The 19,313-nt window shown below is 38.5% G+C and overlaps 1 protein-coding gene across 1 annotated transcript in view; it reads right to left on the bottom strand.

Annotated features, from left to right (window-relative positions):
- Positions 1–2,743: 2,743 nt before the first annotated feature.
- LOC125076892 (leucine-rich repeat and calponin homology domain-containing protein) overlaps positions 2,744–19,313 on the bottom strand; it is a 58,087-nt gene continuing 41,517 nt past the window's right edge. Inside the window, exons 3-11 of the mRNA XM_047688620.1 lie at positions 18,813–19,045; positions 12,887–13,023; positions 11,281–11,536; positions 10,811–10,949; positions 9,897–9,971; positions 8,254–8,929; positions 7,773–7,910; positions 7,232–7,309; positions 2,744–6,853 (exon numbers count right to left, since the gene is read on the bottom strand). Coding sequence (XP_047544576.1) covers positions 6,191–6,853; positions 7,232–7,309; positions 7,773–7,910; positions 8,254–8,929; positions 9,897–9,971; positions 10,811–10,949; positions 11,281–11,536; positions 12,887–13,023; positions 18,813–19,045 — 2,395 coding nt within the window. The 3' untranslated portion in view covers positions 2,744–6,190. The remainder of the gene's footprint in view (positions 6,854–7,231; positions 7,310–7,772; positions 7,911–8,253; positions 8,930–9,896; positions 9,972–10,810; positions 10,950–11,280; positions 11,537–12,886; positions 13,024–18,812; positions 19,046–19,313) is intronic.

The raw sequence follows: 19,313 nt of genomic DNA, 5'->3' as shown, positions 1-19,313 counted from the left end.
TATATAATATATAGCTTCTTGCGAATGGTCTTTGAGTCAAACACTCATAAGGTACACTTAATGTGAGAAAACTACTTCTACCTTCATATCTAAGAAGCTCATAATTGTTGGCTTGTTCTAATTTGACCATGTTTAATTGATAAATGAGTCTAAATTATTGACAAAAATGGCACTATTTTTTACGATGAAGCACGTAATATCAGTCTCGAGATCCTATCAAATCGACATTCTATTAAATTGGTAAGATATCACAAAAACCTATCTTCCTTCCTTCTTATTCTCAGTTTTTATCTCGACCGGTTTCAGTCTTAGTTAATCAACGATTTCATCAATTTCTCGTTTATTTCGAACCGTTTAGAATAGTGAACTTTATTGCAAGGCACTACAGATCTTTATTAGAAATTAGTGCTGGATGTTCTTATGACGTTTTAGTCTATATCTATAAAAATACGAATTAAAGCATATCAATGGCGTTTGTGCGGTTTGTTAAGCTATGACGCACATCTATATGGTCCATACATCCAAACTCGATGAACAACGAGATTATGTGAGAATTAAGGCAACGTGAAGTGATGTCTAGATTAGTTTCGACAAAAAGTCCTAAGTGCCTATAACTAACGTGTGTAAATGTACCGAAAAATTCACTAATATTAAATTCGTGATTTGCGTAAAGCACTGGATGGTATATGACATTTACTTTACAAATTATTTTCTTTAACATTTCTGTGATATTTTATCAAAGAATTCAGTTAGGTTTATAAAACGGTTATTTTCTTAAATTGTTATTGATAGAAATTCATGTTTTTTTTCATTGCTATAGTTGTATTATGGTTATTAATAAATTATTGTTTGTGATAACTTGTAGTTCAAAAATTAAAACAATCACAGCAATTCATTACAGGAACTTGTAATGCAATATAACATGCGCACAATATAGTGTAAAAGTGCATTAAATAGAGAAACTATTATAATCCAATTTGTTAAATGATTTTCATTAAACACCAATCACGCTTATATTAATCAAAAAATTGTAATAAAAAGACGACAACGTTAAATTTTAGTATTATGTGCGTATAACTTCACTACAGTATGTGTACTGCAATTCGTCCAACATTTACTAATGTTAGGGACCGATTAAATTATAATTAATACCTAAATTCTAATTATTAAAGTGCATTACGAATTTGTCATGATTTTTTTTTAATTTATATAAAGAACATGATCTAAAGGAAGGTAGTGCATTAACCGATAAACAAACGAAATATAAATTACATGAGTAGTTCACTGTTGATGAAATTAGTATTTTTTTTTTGCAAAATATAGAAAACTTATTTTCATTTATTTTTACTATTCGGAAGACGTTTCAATCAGCTTCATCATTCGTCGCTATAAATGCATGATATACACTGCTGTCGGAAATGACTGCACCACGCAGTACCAAATATAATATCAGTATTTCTATTGACTAGTTATAACTTTTATCGATCATTAACGTACGAACTCGGGTAGCACGAACAAGAATCACTCGTCAAAAACAGACCTCCCCGGAGAGTTTTGCAATACTCGCTCCCGAGTGACGACAGAACGTACAAGCCAGCCGTCGGCACGTACGCGGTGAGTCGGACATCGGTCCTTCGAGCCGGACGGGCGCCTACAGCGTGAGCGAGAGCGGCGCGAGGGCGAGCGGGCGGCGCTAGGTGGCGGCGGGCGCGGCGGGGGGCGCGGGCGGCGCGGGGGCGGCGGCCGCGTCGCGCAGCGCCAGCTGGCGGCGCTGCAGCTCCGTCACGGTGATGGCCACCTGCACCGTGCCCTTGCCCTCCAGCACGTCCGCCGCGCAGCACATCAGCTTCTGAGTGGAAGGGAATGTATACTGTACTCCAGACGTATAGTCACCCTCGACTTCGATTCACTATGTCAAACTAAAAGTTAATAATATTTGGCGACGTGCTCGTGTGGGTTCACGACGCGATCACGATCCGGTGGAGGATTTTAGGGGTTAATAAAACGAGTGTGATGCCAATGAGAAATTTATTTTAATATTGAGAAAAACATTGTAAGTACATACAAAAGAAGTACATTTCGTAAATACGTTAGCCGAAAATATATCGAAACGCATCCGTACACAAGACACAAACAAACATTTTAAAAGTACTGTAATCATAAAAAAAATAGTACTCACGATACAGAGTGCTTATTTAAATAATAAACCAATCGACCAAAACAAAATAATTAAAAATTTAAATAAACATCTTATATTTGTAATGGAATTGATCGGCGGACTGGTTTTAACGTCCGAACTAAAAAAGGCAAGAAATTACATAAAGCCAATACACACGAACATGCTACCGACCCGCGGCGCTCCGTCTTTTTACAATCAGTCATATAATGCCATTAGCATACAACGGAACAACTACAATTTGCAATTAAATCATTAAAACCAGCCATATGATAAACATGTACCCAAGCACCACAAGCAATAAATATATTATATTTATGAATAAATTATATAATAATCTATATAATAGTATGTATGTGTGTATGTATGTACTTAAGTATATAAAAATGTTGTACTTGAAAATTTAAAGCTCAATAATAATTAATTTTTAAAAAGCTGTCCAAAATATTATATAGAAAGATCAAACACTTAAAATATGAAAAATCTGAAAATAATTATTAGTTAATCTATTATATATAATATATATAAAGGCTATCAATGTATATAATGCGAAAATATTAATAACTGTGCGTTACACACTTAAATATTGTAACTAAGAAATATTATAAAATAAATTGTTTAAATAATAATCGAAGTGGCAGCCCGATGACGTTTTCTTAGTAAATGCAGAAAAAATGCACACTTGAAAACTAATTGAGAAAATGAATATACTTATTCTAGTGCTAAATACAGTTATTTTAAATAATATATTGATAGCCATCTATAAAAAAATAAAAAACTTCCATACATATACACAAAAATCATGAACAATAAGATATAAAAACAAAATTTAGAATCAAAACATACAAATACTATTCATACAATACAAAGACTATAAGTCTTTTAATATATTAAAACATCTTTGGAATGCAAGTTGTTGACTCGAACGACCAAAAATGTAGAAACCTTACATTACTTTAAAAATAATTGTAATAGTTTCGAAAAACCTGTATAGTCGACAGCATTTTTATGAACACAGTCGCGCAATTGGTTAAACCGTGTTATTAAAAATGTCTACGAAGTGTGTGCGTACAGCGCCCCTAGCGGTTACATTATAAACTTCGTACGAATTGAGAAATTTAAACCAAACATTATAATTTATGATTAATTTAAAGCACTAGGGGGATTTAATTTACATTGAAAGTCGCCATGTCACAAATATGTAAGTACATACATATATTTAAAACACCTCATAAATGCAAAATCACCGAAGTAGTTGGCAACAAAGGTTAGGTTGGCATGTTTTAGGAATATACGTTATTGATTAAATTATAAAATGTCTTTTTAGATTATCTTTTATCCAATAGTTATACGAAAAAAGCCTCAAAATATAAGTCTAAATATCACTACGCACTAACGAGGACCGTTTACAGTTGAAAGAATAATAAAATCGTGTATTTCAATTAATTATATTTTTAATTGATAGGCGGACGGGCATTTGGACTTCATTACTAAGACGTCAGAACTGTCCAAGGATATTGGCGCTGTAATAAATATTAATGGTTTATATTTATAACAGAATACTCCACCAGCAATGGGAAAGAGGATATTATATCCCTTGTGCCTGTAGTTACACCGGCTCACTCGCCTTAACCCGTCACAATAATACTAAATATTGCTATTTCGCGGTAGTATATGTTATAAGAGGGTGATATCTACCCAGACGGACCTGCACAAAGTCATACCACGAAAATAATTGCAATAGAAATATCGTTACAAACAATAATAATATGAATTGGAAGCTTGTTGCTTAATATTTCAAAACTGTAAACGGCCTACGAATAAATATTATAATTACGCGTTTGCATTATAAATACAATAACGATATGAAATTTCGATTAAGGCATACGATTCTTATTTTATAAGAAATATTCGACTGGGTAGCGCTACGTTTTAAATTAATTCGTACATTACAATTAAGATCTTAATTATTCATAGAATTAATGCACCAATATTTTCGTGAAACATTGTACTTTCGAACTGATTTTATTATCATTTTCACAAACATCATAAATCTTTATGCATTGCACCGCAGTATTCCTTTGTCGTCTTAAGACTATTCCACATGGTGTCATAATATCTCAATATATAAAATTACATGTGTGTAATAGCACACATGTATATTTTATATACGTGTTTTAACAGCACACGTTGAAAATATTATGACACATTTTGTATTGTATTGTTGTATAACTACACTTTAATTTAAAAATGATTAAAATATCTAAGCGTTATATCAATAAGTGCAATAGTTCATTGTGATACACAAAACTTAATGCAATTTATTCGTAACGGTATTTATACAACTGAAAAATTATTTCGATACAACGCAAGAATACCATTGGCACTACGAACGATCAATTAAAAAATTTCAATATTCATATAAAAATACGGTTTTAGGAAGACAGTCACATACAAAAGTAGTTTTCGTGTGGTATAATTACATCGGATTACGAAGCGAGGATTAAGGAAATCAAAATAACAGCTGTATCAATACCGCGCTTGACTTATTCTTAGATAAATTCAAAATAAGTTTTTTTAAATAAATTAATGTATAAAATAAAACGTAAATACGTATCTATAATCATATTACATAGCAAACAAAAACTGAGATCTTCTGTAATTATATAAAAATATAAAACACACATCAATCAACACATACTAACGAGATAAAAGAAAACATTAAATAAATAGTACTTAATTTAAACCTGAAACCTAAGTCCTCACCTAAATAATATACAATTTTTATATTTTAAAAAGTATAAAGAAGTGAGAAGTTAAACAGAAACGTTTCCTTGTACTTAATAATATTTTTTTTTTTAATCGTTTGGCAGTTTATTTGGAGTGTTAGTGATTCCATGAAAATTAAATATAGTCTCTTTAAAATGCTACCCATCTAATTTAGGAGAAAGGAAATTATTTAACATAAGACAATCAATAATTATAATTATTTTTAACTTTAAATAATAAAAAAAATATATATACACACAAAACATCATAATAATTACTGGAACGCATCTTTTCATTGTAAGAACATTGGCTCATATTAAAATTTTGTAAATCACACCGCATTTGGTCCATCTTAACATACTCCTCTAAGCTTGTCTACGAAAACGACTTGTACCATGGAACAGCTGAATTTATCAACGTGTACAATTCCTTAAATGTTTCAATACTATCAATTTCCTTTCATCAGTCTTAACAGAGATAAGGAAAGCGGCACTTTGTCTATCAATTACGGAAGTAAATATTCAAAAATTGGTATTAAAAATAGACAGCAATAAACGACTTCTGCTATTCAATTCCATCATTTTCAACTGAGTCAAGATAAGGATTAACTTCTCATACAGACTGACATAGACTGATGTTTGAGTGACTTCAAATTAGATATTATTTTTTAGCATTAATTTTACTTTTCGCTACACCCCTCAAGTAGTAATTATAAAAGTTATTATTACTTTGGATTTATATTTCGTGCATATTTTTAAATAGAAATATATAAAGTGCCGCATTCCATCAAAAACAGCAGCCTCAATTAAATTTCGATCACAGTTTTACTGTTACATTATACAATTATAAGGCATTGTGTGCACTAACTGGAAATAACGGTGTATTTCATTACAATTAATAACAACTATTCATTTCTACAGCCTTAATTATACGACAGGGCTTCGTTTTGCAGCGATACAGACGCGTTACACACGAAGTCTTCTTGTATTAAATTTTTATGCGTTGTTTCTGGACGACAATCCTTATTTCATGCCGTGTGAAGTCGGTCGCCATTAACTTAATGCGTGTTTATTCCACATTCGTCTGCAACCAAGTCACTTCAAGTGAATCGGTATTGTCGCGAGTTTGATAATCAGTATATAGCTGCAAAATGTATCTGTATACATAGGGTCTTATTCTTATCATGTATCAGATCAAATATGAAAGGCAGCGGTGAATATTTAGGTAAGAAGTTACCGCGTATATTCACAGAGGATACAGAATAAGCGCAATCGTAGACACGATAAAACTTCCAAGGCATAGACAAGTATAGAAAATTCTATTCTCTCTGTCTCTCGCCGTTTCGGTTTCGACTACTGTCGTATTGGATTCGTAATTGCCTCGTATGTCAAGATTCATCTTCCCCCTGTCGTATCTATCCGCGTCGATCGCCCCCTCGGTCAAATCGATCGGAAAATCGACCTCATCAGTGTCATATATTTCGAAATGATCACTCCTGAACACACCATCGCCCTTGCAGAACGGAGTCACGAATTGGATCCTATTCTTCTGGTAGTACGGACCCCGAACCCTCGTCTCCTCGGCGTACACCGGCGAGTACTGGACGCTCGGGGGCGAGTCGGCGCCGCCGTCGAAGCCGAGCTGGTGCTCCTCCGACTCGTCGAAGGTGTAGTCCTGATCGTTGTAGTTGAAGTTGCTGATGTACCTGTCCTCGGCGTACCTGTGCCGGGGACGGTCGTAGTTCACTTCGATGGAGTCGTATTCGGGGCTGGGGGAGGGCGGGGCGGGGGGCGGTGGGGCGGCGGTGGCGTGTGCCAGGAGCGCCCGCACGGTGCGCGCCAGGGCGGCCGTGTGCGCGGCGCGCTCGCCGGCCGAGCACAGAACGTCCGCGGGCGCGCACACGTCCTCCTGGAACACACGCCACCCCTCACTTAGTCAAACAATATATCGCTCCGAGACCGATAGTGGCGCGGCGATCGAAACAGAACCGGCTTACGGGAGCGCGCGACTCGGGCCGTAGTAAAAATATGGCGTACGCAGAGCCAAGTGACGTATTGAATAAATCGTAAGGTACCACTGATTCATATGTAAAAATCTAGGGTTATTGATACGAGAGTTTTAAAAGCATTCAGTTTAATACTATGTATAATTAAAAAAAAAAACACACACACAAAATTGAGAGAATACGTAACTACGAGCAGTCGATTTTAGTAAATAATAAAAAAAATACTTAAATATCATATAGATATGTAATTATATAATATATGTATATAAAATTTAACATACCTCTTCGACTCCTATTTTCCGACACGCCTCCAGGAAGTTGTCCACGTTTCTTCTACACCTTGCCATTGTTAGTTTTGGCTGAAAAAATAAACATAAAAATTAGCAAATATTTACTTTTTTATTAACCACCGAACATCAATTACATCACTATTTCAGGAAACAAGATCATAGTAGAGCGAATCGAGTTGTTGATAAAGTGTGTACTACATAAGGACTGTTCAAGTGTGTAGCGTGGGCGCAGATAATTGTTATACGATTATATGTTACATAATTAATGTTAAACGTGATAATATAATAATAAGAAATGACAAGTAATCGAAAAACATAAGAAATCTATTTTAGTTTTGACGTCTTAATAGAAAAATGTTTATTAAATTTTTTTTGTTAATAAGGTATACTATAAGTGAAAAAACAATGGTTCCGCATTAAATTTTTTGTATTTATTTTCGTACAGCAAAATCAAAATATACTTTATTCAAGTAGGCTTTTACAAGCACAAAAGCAAAGCTACCGAATACCGTGTGTACGTGTGAGTGAATACCTGCGCAGGCGAGGGCACGTGCACGGAGGCGACGGAGCGCGGCCGCACGTGGTTGGCGAGGTGGCACAGCACCACGCCGTCCGCCAGCACCGCCGGCAGCTGCTCCGGCAGAGACATCTTCAGCCGGCTCTCGATTATCTGGGCCGTGGTTATGGTTCCGTATTCATTGTCGCGTAAGAGAACTATTTTATTTAAATACTAGTATAGAGTAAAATATCTATAAAAATTTACAGAATAGTGTCGTGTTCATTTACAAAAAATACTTGATGTAACATATCAATTTAAAAAACTGTATAAAAGTATCTAACTATATACTTAATTCATATGTGGCAAAACAACATTTAAAAAAAAAATACAGAAAAAAACATGACATGTACTCTTTTTTATCAGAAAGTAACGTTCAGCAAGAACTCTATTAAGCAAATAAATTCGACCTCAAAATTTTACTAAACGCAACATTTTATCTGAGAAATGTAATTACCGTCCTCAACTGCTGCAACAGCTCCGACTCCTCCTTCTGCTTATCGAACTCCCTCTTCATGGTGAAGCTGAGCTTGTCCGAAGGCGTGTCCTTATTCCAGGCGATCTTGGCCGCCGGCTTCGCTCCCGCTCCTTTCAAGTATGAAACCGTCGTCGTTAACAACTTCGCGTCGCCATTCACCGTCCTCGGTATGTTCGACTTTAGACTGTTCGTGTACCCTATCGTGTTCGTCGGAGACTTGCTCGGGGAAGTCGGTTTCGAATACGTGTCCGAGCCGTTCAGTCGCGTGTAGTCGACGTTGCCGTTGACTGACGAGTACATTTTGTTGACGTTTCGCGACGGAACGACTTTTTGGACGGGTCGTTTAGTCTCCTCCATCTTTTCCTGATTGCCGTTCTGTGCTTGAAACCTTCGGGGTGTCGAATGCAGGACGGGGGAGTTGGGTGAGACAATGGACGTGTTGGGTGAGGTTGTCGAGTTCGAGGATAAAGATCGGTTATAGGGAGATATGTTACTGTATCCATTGATAGGCGAGTGGGGGGACTTCTGGAAGTGCACGGGGCTCTGGTTGAGTGAGTGCGAATTGGAGTCCAGTTCGGGAGAGGGGGAGGGTTGGTCGCAGCGCGGCCGATACACGTCCTGCTGACGCTGCTGTCTTAGGGCTTCTTTGTATTGTCTGAAATTTGCGAAATAATTTTAATTAGTTTAAAGAAAATCACGAAGTACTTGCGTGGTTTAATTTTTTTTTCTATACAATGTTAACTTTTTACTGGCGGTGTACTGAAGCTCGTGCAAAATTTTAGTAGAAGCATTTTACAAAGCTGACATAATAGCGGTATTAGTACGGTTAAAAGCCTCCCATAGATTCGTAAAGACCCCTTGTCAAATATGTGAAGGTTAAAAGAGCGATTTCAATTACAACCCCATTCAATCCACGCAAGTGTCGGTTAAGTCGGCATTTACAACTGGAAGCATACACAGAGCTTTGATCACATTCACATGGTCAAATGTCTATAAAGTGCACCGTTAAATCGTTATCATCATTATAAACAGTAAATGAGTAGGCAGACTAGTAAACGAGCCACCTGATGGTGTGTGGTCACCACCACACATAGACATTGACACTGTAAGTAATAAAAACTATTCCTTACATCGCCTATGCACTATAGATCTATTTATTCGAGAAGTCCCCCCCCCCGACGTAACAAAAATAATCTTATTTATTTTTGCTGCCTTTATTGGATATTACATTAGTAATCTCACGCACACTAAGACATCCTCTTGTAGGCACGAGCGTCACTAATGTAAGCCGATAGTTTTGAGTGGAGGGGCGCATCTTTGTGAGTAATAGATCTTTATCAACATTTGGAACTAAGATTTGATGTCCCTTGTGCTGTTGTACTGGCTCACTCCCACTTTAAGCCGGAATCATCAAATTAATATGTGACGAATCGGTAGTACCTCCCAGCCGGACTAGCACAAAGGCCTACCACCAAATATACAAAGTAACAAACATTTAGGTGCATTTTACATCCATTATGATACATTACAAAAAAAAGCAAATACATGCGACGTAGCCAGTTGACGTCACAATAAACATATAAACATATAGTGCCGTATGTCCGTGAATGTGTATGATGTACCTGTATGTTTGCTGATGAGCTAATTTACTCTTATCCTCGCCATTTGAAATGTTCCCTTCAGGTGATATACGGAGGCTGAAAGGGACAACACCGGGGTTAATATAAAAGGGGACGGAGTATGAGGGGTGATGATGTGAGGACGAGCCAAAACTGTTGTTTACCTCTGCATCGGCCGAAGTGATAGATAAAAAAAAAAATTCAAAATTTATATAAGCAACTAGATATATACTAGAAGAAGTCTATTAGTGTGAAGTGTCCAAAACAAGCGTTACGGAAGTCCCAAAATCAAAACATACTGTTCACTTTCAAGATGAAATCGTTGCCAAAAATCTATTGAATTAATCACATATATTATCATCATTTAAATTTAAAAAGCAGTAACTTGTCTCTTAAAATGTAAGATAGTATTAAAAACTTGTGTTTATTTTTATCACAGACAAGATTTGTGAGCGAGTAGGTATTATCTTTTAGGTATTATCTTTTTGATTTAATTTAATTTTACTGCAGGTACCAAAAATTTACAATAAATAAAGTAAATATAATTGAAATTGATTCATAAACTATTTGCATAAAGAGCGTCATTTAGTAACTCGGACAACTTTGTTACTAATATTATATCATGAAAATGAACAGAACATTGTCCGTTCCTTATTAATTCAGATGACCTTTTAGACTTGTCGAATTGAGTACGATATAAAGTAAATAGCTTTGAATATATTCGAAGACTAAATTAAATAGGACTTTGTAACGTTCAAACTACGTTATCCCTGATCGTTTCGAAACCCTCGTCTAAAAATTATAAACATGTGAGAATCTATATCACAAAAGAAAATCCTTATATAATCTAATATGGCAAAGATCAAACTTTTATTCCGTATACTACAACACCCGGTATAAAAATTAGTAGTACATACCCTGTGAGTATAGGCGTGAGGGGGGCGAGGGGAGTTTCGCTGGACAGGGACTGCGCCCGCGACAGTGCGGCGCCGGGCGACAGCGTGGAGGGCGTGCTGGGAGTGGAGCGGCCCGACCCGCCGCCCGCCTCGCCACACGCTGCACGTACAAAATATATTCAAGAAAACCTTTCTTACCAGTCCGATTTTCAAAGTAAACACTCTTAGAAATTTCAATAGCACAAATAAATTATGCTAAAAGTGTTGATACTTCGTTAAAAAATCTGAAGATTTTAGTGAATTCTGCAAAAAGTAATTTTTCTCTGATAGTAACAAAAGTATATCCAGGATAATCTTAATTAATTTACCCAATCAACTACGAGTGGCTTAAATGTATAATAGATTTTTTATCCAATATATATTTTTAGAGGCAACCGTTAAACGATTGGGAAACAATCGATATACCCTATATCAAACATTACAAGACTTACCATCGTTCGACCACCTCTTCTCCACACCATCGGTGCAGTATCCGCTGTCTACGACGTGTCTCGGCTTGTGCCTCAAGCAGTCGATGGTCGCGTTACCCGACGTGATCTGATGTGTTCCGCTGTTGGGTGAGCTGATGTATGATGTGTGCTTCGCCGTCCGTCTGGTTTCGTCCACTCTTCTATGTGCCGGCAAGGAATCCTTTATTGCCATATTCTCGAGATATTTGAATATGTGCACGCGCCCGCGCATGCAAATCTAGCAAGATATAAAAACGAATATTTATAATTATGTACAATGGAAAAATTATCTATATGATATGATGACTAATATGATAAGTGCGCAAGTAACTATGTCTCTCTGTCTGTCTGTCTGTGACGCTTTCAAAGGCAAACCACTGAACAGATTTGATGACATTTGGTATGAGCTTGAACACCAGGGAAGGATATATGCATTCTGTTTTATACGTAACGCCTTACAACCAACATCTAAAACGGACAAAGCCGCGGGCGACAGATAGTAAGCAATATTTTTCTTTGTTTTTATTATTATTGTGATGGCTTGTAAGATCCATAATAAACAGAATACACCAATTAGATAATTTTACATATAAAATAAATTGAGCTGTATTTATATATATATTTATAATAACATATTAACTCCAAACTACAAGAAGTTACAATCTTTGGGGACTAACTAAAGTATACAATATCTTTGTATGAAATTTTAAGTATGTACGTATGTATTTAATTAGTAATATTTTTTAAAACTATCTATTGATTCTGTAGTAATAATTATAATAACCTTATTATCATTTTTTAATTCATATCTTTTAATTAAAAGGATTTATAAATATCTTAGAAAGTGTAGATATAACGGGAATCTGCCCGGTCGATGTATGAGTCAATATTTGCTTTTGCCTTTCACTTGGTGATAACGAGATAGTTATTAAGGAACGCAAACAAATGCCTGACGCAACTCCACCTGCTCTTTTTCATAAAATAACTTAATCATTAAATATAATAAGATAACTTAATCGAAGGCTTGACTTGTTGACCACAAATTCCAAATTCCTGGTTCAGGCCCTTAACAAGGCCTAATGTTTTGAGAAACAGCCCGCAGTCTTGAATTTTATGTTTTTTAGGGGACATTTGTAGTTATCATAAGATTTACGTGCTTAAATAGTTAAAACCGTAGGCTCTTAGTCTTAACTCCATCCGGCCGCGTCGGACTTGCTGCCTCATCGGATTAAGAAAGTAAGAAAAAGATACGCTTGTGTTTACGCACATATTTGAACATCATAATATATCCCGCGCAGTTGCTTAGGCTCTGACGGCCGAAATCGGACAGAAGATCGGTAAATTACCATCACGTTTTATTTTAATTGCTCATAACATAAAATTAAACATCGATATTATAATAATGCAATTCTTTTTATATTTTAAAAACGCCAACGAGCAAATCGGCTTTCTTTAAACATTTAGATATCAGATATACAAACCACTCCTGAAACCGACCAATTGCGAGATTAAGAGATATAATTGGAAGCTAATAGATGAGAATATTAAACATTTTAACTATAATTAGGTACTATTAATCGATACTCACGGTAGTAGGAGGGGATACGAGAGGATTATTGTCTAGATTCAATGTGATTATCGTGCTCATATTGCGGAGCTCTAATGGAAGCGAAGATATACAATTACAGCTCACGTCTAAGTGCTCGAGTCGGAGGTAAGTGATCTCTGAAAATATAATAATAATTGATTAATTTAACAACTTTATTATCGACGAAATTTGATGGTATTTGATGTAAATGGTATTCTTTTCTTTGGATCAAATATAACGTACATAAAACCAAGTGGCAAAATTACATTATTTGTTGAATTGTTAGTAGATATCCTCTAGTTTCGAAATGATAATCAAAGTCATATTAAAAACTTTAGGTAAACTTGAACGATCATTGGTCGGTGGCAGCCGATGACGAAATAACCAACGGCCGTTGAACGTTAAGATTAAAACCAAATTAGTCCATGTGACTTTGATCAACGTATCAGAAACTGGGGGTAAACGTGGACGCATAACATGCATACATAAATTCCCCCTTAACAAACTACAGGGAAACACTGGATTCCAAGAAAAACTGACGTCTGATATTGTTATGACTAATCAAAAATAATTTTATCATTCATAAAACATGTTAACCGAAAACTAATTTACAACCGAGGTTATGATATTATTAAAAAGTTATTTTAATTTTCTGTTCGTAGTTATTTAATTAATTTTAATTAAACTTAATATTATAAATAGAACATTATTGAAACCTTTCATGAGCGATCGCTTTTAAGTAGATTCATTATACTTTTATTACAGTTCTAGGCAAAGCTACCGGTTCGGAATGTTGATTCTACCAAGAAGAGTTGACAAGAAACTTAGTACTCCATTAAACTCATTATAGTAACGATATACAGTAATCCTATTGTAAGTGTATTTTTTCCGTGCAGTGACGGAGTAAGAATACAATTCACTGCCCCTCTCTCTCCCATGGGTGTCGTAAGAGGCGACTAAGGGACATCTGAGCGACCATCTGCTCATCTGGTGGTAGGATGTCAATCATCCGCCTGGCTTGTTACCACCGTACGCATGGTGAAACACTCGTGAAGTGGCTGCTTGCAGCCGCGTTTCGAGATCAGCCGGCGTACAGCCAGTGCCCGAGCGCGCATTGTCGCGATAAGTGTTGGTCCGGTGGATGTTGCTGTTGAACCAATGCTGGAGGAAAGTATATTGACCCGCCGGTCAGGGAGACCCGTAGAAACGGTTGTTCCGCTGGCCGCCCGTGGCAGAGTACAGGGGCCCAAGCGTTCCTAACCAGCTCGCGAGGCTGCCCCACCAGGCCACGCATAATCCCGGTGTGGACCGTCGTGCCGGTTGGTGACCGGACGGTGGGGTCCCGGCGGCCACTACCGGGAGGGTTCGGGGGCCCTTCCGCCCGGCGGGTCAGTTTATTTTCTCTTCTGGCAACTTATTGGGGAAACACAGCTCCACACTTTGACCGTCCTTATCGTGGCAACGCATCGCTCGCTTCACGTCTCTTCCTCTTTTTTCCCCCTATCCATGACAGTGCATAAAAGAAATGACGGTCGTACAGCGGTGCACACCCCCACCATTCCCACGCTGTTTGAGGTTGAGTTCGTTAACATCCGTGGACTCCACGCTAACCTCAATGCTGTCCACCACCATCTCGAGACAGCACGGCCAGCAATGTTGTTTCTGACGGAGACTCAAATACTCCGTCCTGTCGATACCGGCTACCTTAATTATCCCGGCTACATGCTTGAAGAATCCTTCAAAGCGAAAGCCGGAGTATGCTTGTTCGTCAGGACGGATGTTTGTTGTCACCGTCTGCGCTGCTTGGAGGACCCTTCCTTCTCCCTGTTAGTGGTACGTGTGGACTTGGTTCGTCAGAGTCGGGTCTACGTGTGCCTCTACAGATCCCACAATGGTGACTTGGAGACAAGCCAACTATTTGACCATCTTAGTCGGGTGGCAGATGCTGCGCAAGAGCAGTTTCCTAACGCGGAACTGGTGTTTTTGGGGGACTTTAACGCTCACCATGAATCATGGTTGAAGTCCTCCAAAACTGACCGTGCGGGAAGGACTGCCCATGCTTTCGCTCTCACGCATGACTTGACCCAGTTGGTTGATCAGCCCACCAGGATCCCAGACATTGACGGGCAAGCGCCTTCCCTACTGGACCTTCTGCTGACTAGCCACCCGGTGGAATATCAGGTTGAGGTTCGGGCTCCACTTGGTTCTTCGGATCACTGCCTGATATCTACCAAAGTGCCACAGGCCAAGCTGCCGCCACCAACGGTAAGCAAACGTCGCATTTGGCACTATAAGTCGGCAGATTGGGACGGTTTGCGCGATTACTATGCGTCAGTCCCTTGGAAGGAGCGTTGCTTCAGTGAGAATGACCCGACAGCTAGCGCCGCTGCTATTGCTGGTGAGATCCTGTTGGGGATGGAATACTACATTCCTAACTCAGACCTCGCCAGTAAGGGTACGCGTAACCGTTGGTTCACTCGCGAATGTGCCGATGCTGTGTCTTCTAAGCAGGCGGCATATCGCGCGTGGATCAATGGCTGCGTTAGTGGGGCATCTAACATTGACTCACTGAAAGCAACCTACAATAAAACTTCCAAGTCTTGTAGGAAGGCATACACAAGAGCGGATGCACAGCGCATTGCGCGGTTTGGCCATGACCTTATTTCACATCCTAGAGGCTCCCGTAGCTTCTGGCGTCTGACCAAATCTGTGCAAAGCAATTTCTGTCAACCTTCGCTGCCACCGCTCAGGTATCCGGACGGATCGCTAGCTCACAGTCCGCAGGAGAAAGCTGATCTTCTGGCAAAACTCTTTGCGGATAATTCCGTAATCAATGATTGTAGTGCGCTGCCACCAACAATTCCTTCATGTGGCTACACGATGCCTGACATCAAAATTAGGCAACGTGATGTACGTGCAGAGCTACAATCACTTGATGTGCGGAAAGCTAGCGGTCCCGATGGAATACCAGCCATAGTGCTGATGAAGTGTGCAGCGGAGCTGTCTCCTGTGTTAACGCGCCTGTTCCAGCTGTCTCTTTCTACAGGATGTGTGCCGGATTCTTGGAGAGAAGCTAATGTGCAAGCGGTTCCCAAAAAAGGGGATCGATCTGACCCGGCAAATTATCGGCCAATAGCTATCACCTCAGTTCTTTGTAAGGTGATGGAACGGATCTTAAACAACCAACTGATCCATTACCTAGAAGATCACTGTCTAATTAATGATCGTCAGTACGGGTTTCGACCAAAACGGTCCACAGGTGATCTTCTAGCGTACGTAACACACCTCTGGGGTGAAGCTATCGATAAGCGTGGAGTCGTTGGCCGTCAGCCTCGATATCTCCAAGGCTTTCGACAGAGTCTGGCACAGAAGTCTTCTCTCCAAGCTGCCGGCATACGGTCTGCCGGTTCAGCTCTGCACCTGGATTGCTAGCTTCCTACACAAGCGCAGCCTTCGCGTTCTAGTTGATGGTTGCGCTTCAAAATCCCATGTAGTGAATGCTGGAGTCCCCCAGGGGTCTGTGATATCCCCCACGCTCTTTCTTCTGCATATCAATGATATGCTCTCTCTCGGGAACATACATTGCTATGCAGATGACAGTACAGTGCACGGGGGATACCACGGACGCGCAGCGGCTGGACGGGCGGAAACTGAGGAGAGACGGAGGGATCTTGTTGTTGAGCTCGATAGGACGTTAGGACTCATCGCCAAATGGGGCTCTGACAATCTTGTTGAGTTTAACGCCAAGAAAACACAGGTGTGCGCTCTCACAGCGAAAAAGTCACCATTTTCCCCTCCTCCTTCCCTCTGTGGCACCACGCTGGAGATACATAGCAAAGTCGCCATACTGGGAATCGACGTTCGGTGCGACCTCAATCCAAAGGATCACATCGAGGCTGTTATAAAAACAGCCTCACGTAAACTCGGAGTCCTGAACAAGGTGCGGCGTTTTTTCACGCCTGCTCAACTGCTCCTGCTGTATAAAACACAGGTACGGTCCTGCGTTGAATATTGCTCGCACCTCTGGGATGGCTCCGCTAAGTACCTACTGGAGGCCTTGGATCGGTTGCAGCGACGTGCGGTTCGCATTATTGGCGATGTAAAGGTCACCAACACCCTCGAGCCATTACAATTGCGTCGAGAGATAGCGGCACTCAGCGCTTTCTATCGAATGTGTCACGGCGAATGCTCAGAGGAACTATTCTCCCTTATTCCTGCTTCCCCTTTCCTTCACAAGTCCACGCGTGCTGGTTCTCGATGTCACCGCCTAACTGTGACATCAATTCCATCGCGTACAAAGAAATTTGGTAACTCTTTTCTTTGTCGCACTTCCAAAACATGGAATTCTTTACCAGCGCACGTATTCCCCTCCTCTTATGACCTGGGTTCCTTCAAGCGAGGCGTGAAGAGGCATCTTGCGGGCCGGCAAGGCGGGGGCGGCTAGAGCAGATCACCTTTCCCAACTGCACTAGCCGTCGTCGCGTTTGGACTCTACTACCACTTACCATCAGGTGGAGCAGAGTCATTTGCCCTCCCGGGCAATAAAAAAAAAAAAAAAAAAGAATCTAACCGTAGAATACGACCGTGTAATGTTAGAAGGTTATATGCGACATTGATTATAAATAATAACACAAATTAAAAGAAATATTTGTATGAATCGATTTTTAACATTTTACATAATATAACTAATGTTACGAAAATGTATATAAGAGCTGAGTAACATAGTAACAGATTGTACATTTCCCACTGCTGGGCTAAGGCCTCCTCTCCCTTTGAGAAGAAGGTTTGGAGCTTATTCAAAAACACTGCTCCAATGCGTGTTGGTGGACACATGAAGCAGAGTTTCGTTGAAATTAGAGACTCACGATGTTTTCCTTCACCATCGAGCGCGAGATTAATAATAAGCTTATTATGGGAAATTTACAGGTTGCTAATGTAATGTAAAAAAACTAGTAAATTTATGTGTGTATCTTTAATTCATGAGTTATTGAAAATTTTGTCAGTAACAATCAAAATGTTTCGTAAATGCATAATGTCGTAAATACATTGAGTTCACAGTAATGACGGGCACACGAGTATTACAACTCTCATCTCATGGTTTGCAATGCATTAACAATGCTAGATACGACTAATGCCTATATAATACCTGCCTTGACGAAGGTATTTAGGCTATCATTTTATATACATATTTTAGCCGATAATAATCGAATATTTTAAATAAATTTATAAATATTTGTTATTATTGTATGTAAAAATATATATATTTATTAGATATTATTTTATATAATGTATAGGTATGTATAGATATTGTCTGCTACATTTTTTTATTTGACATTCGCCTCTGGAAAGAAATTGCTTTTCAACATTAAACGCCTGGCGTACGAATAGGCGGAATTTTTCTAAGGCTGAATTTATTATATAAATTGTTGTTTTATTTTAATTTCTAAATAATAATTTTGTTATCTATACATTAACAGACAAAGACAGCAAACCGGTTAACGGTTAACTTGTTGCCGGAAAGAAGCCGATTGCTTTTGCTTGGTAGTAGAAATTAGAAAGAAGAGTAGAAAAAAAGTTCAAAACATACAAATTAATATTATGTTTTCCTCAAGTCTTCCACATACTATTGTAGTTATCATTACATAACAGTCCTTTTATACAATTAATTTACATACGATATATATTAATTGAATAACAGTCCACTCACGAAGGCGCGCCCCTCCACTTGAAATTATCGGCGTGCTATTAACAGATATAATCTAATATGTATTTTTTTTTTCTATCTTTGCTATATAAGTCACATACTAAGACATAATGTAAACAAAAACGCCACTCGTACTTATAATGCACACCGAATTTATCGTGAAGGCGCGCTCTCGTATATGAACAGATCTATACTTGTGTTTAAAAATAATAAGGAACTCACGTAATGGCAGCAACCCGAGCTGGTTATTACTAAGGTTTAAACATCGAAGACCAGCACAATCTCCAAGGTTCATTGGAACTTGTGTAAGTCTATTGTTCGACGCATCCAATTCCGCTAAAGAAGTCATCTTGCCGATCTCCTTGGGTAGACTCGTCAGGAGATTGTCCGGTAGAAGAAGAACTTGTAACGGCATCATACATACCTCACGGGGCAATTCTGTTAGCTGGTTTGAACTGTGGACAAACAAATATACTTTAAACATTGAACAAATGACGATAGAAAAAGTTCAAATATTATAATACAAAGATTTTTGATTCGACATTCTAATATTTTAATTTTAAGTAGCGAAGTCAGTTCGGAATGTTGATGATACAGAGAAGAAACAGGCAAGGAATTAAATAGTTACTCTATTACATACATTAAATTACACACCTATGTAAATAATCGTACTGCATTATATAACTATATGTATGGTATAACTATATAATTATTATTAATCAT

Source organism: Vanessa atalanta, chromosome 3 (assembly GCF_905147765.1).
Source record: "Vanessa atalanta chromosome 3, ilVanAtal1.2, whole genome shotgun sequence".
Classification (NCBI taxonomy): Eukaryota; Metazoa; Arthropoda; class Insecta; order Lepidoptera; family Nymphalidae; genus Vanessa; species Vanessa atalanta.
Note: the sequence above shows the minus strand (reverse complement) of the source record. Positions and strands in the feature narration are given on the sequence as shown.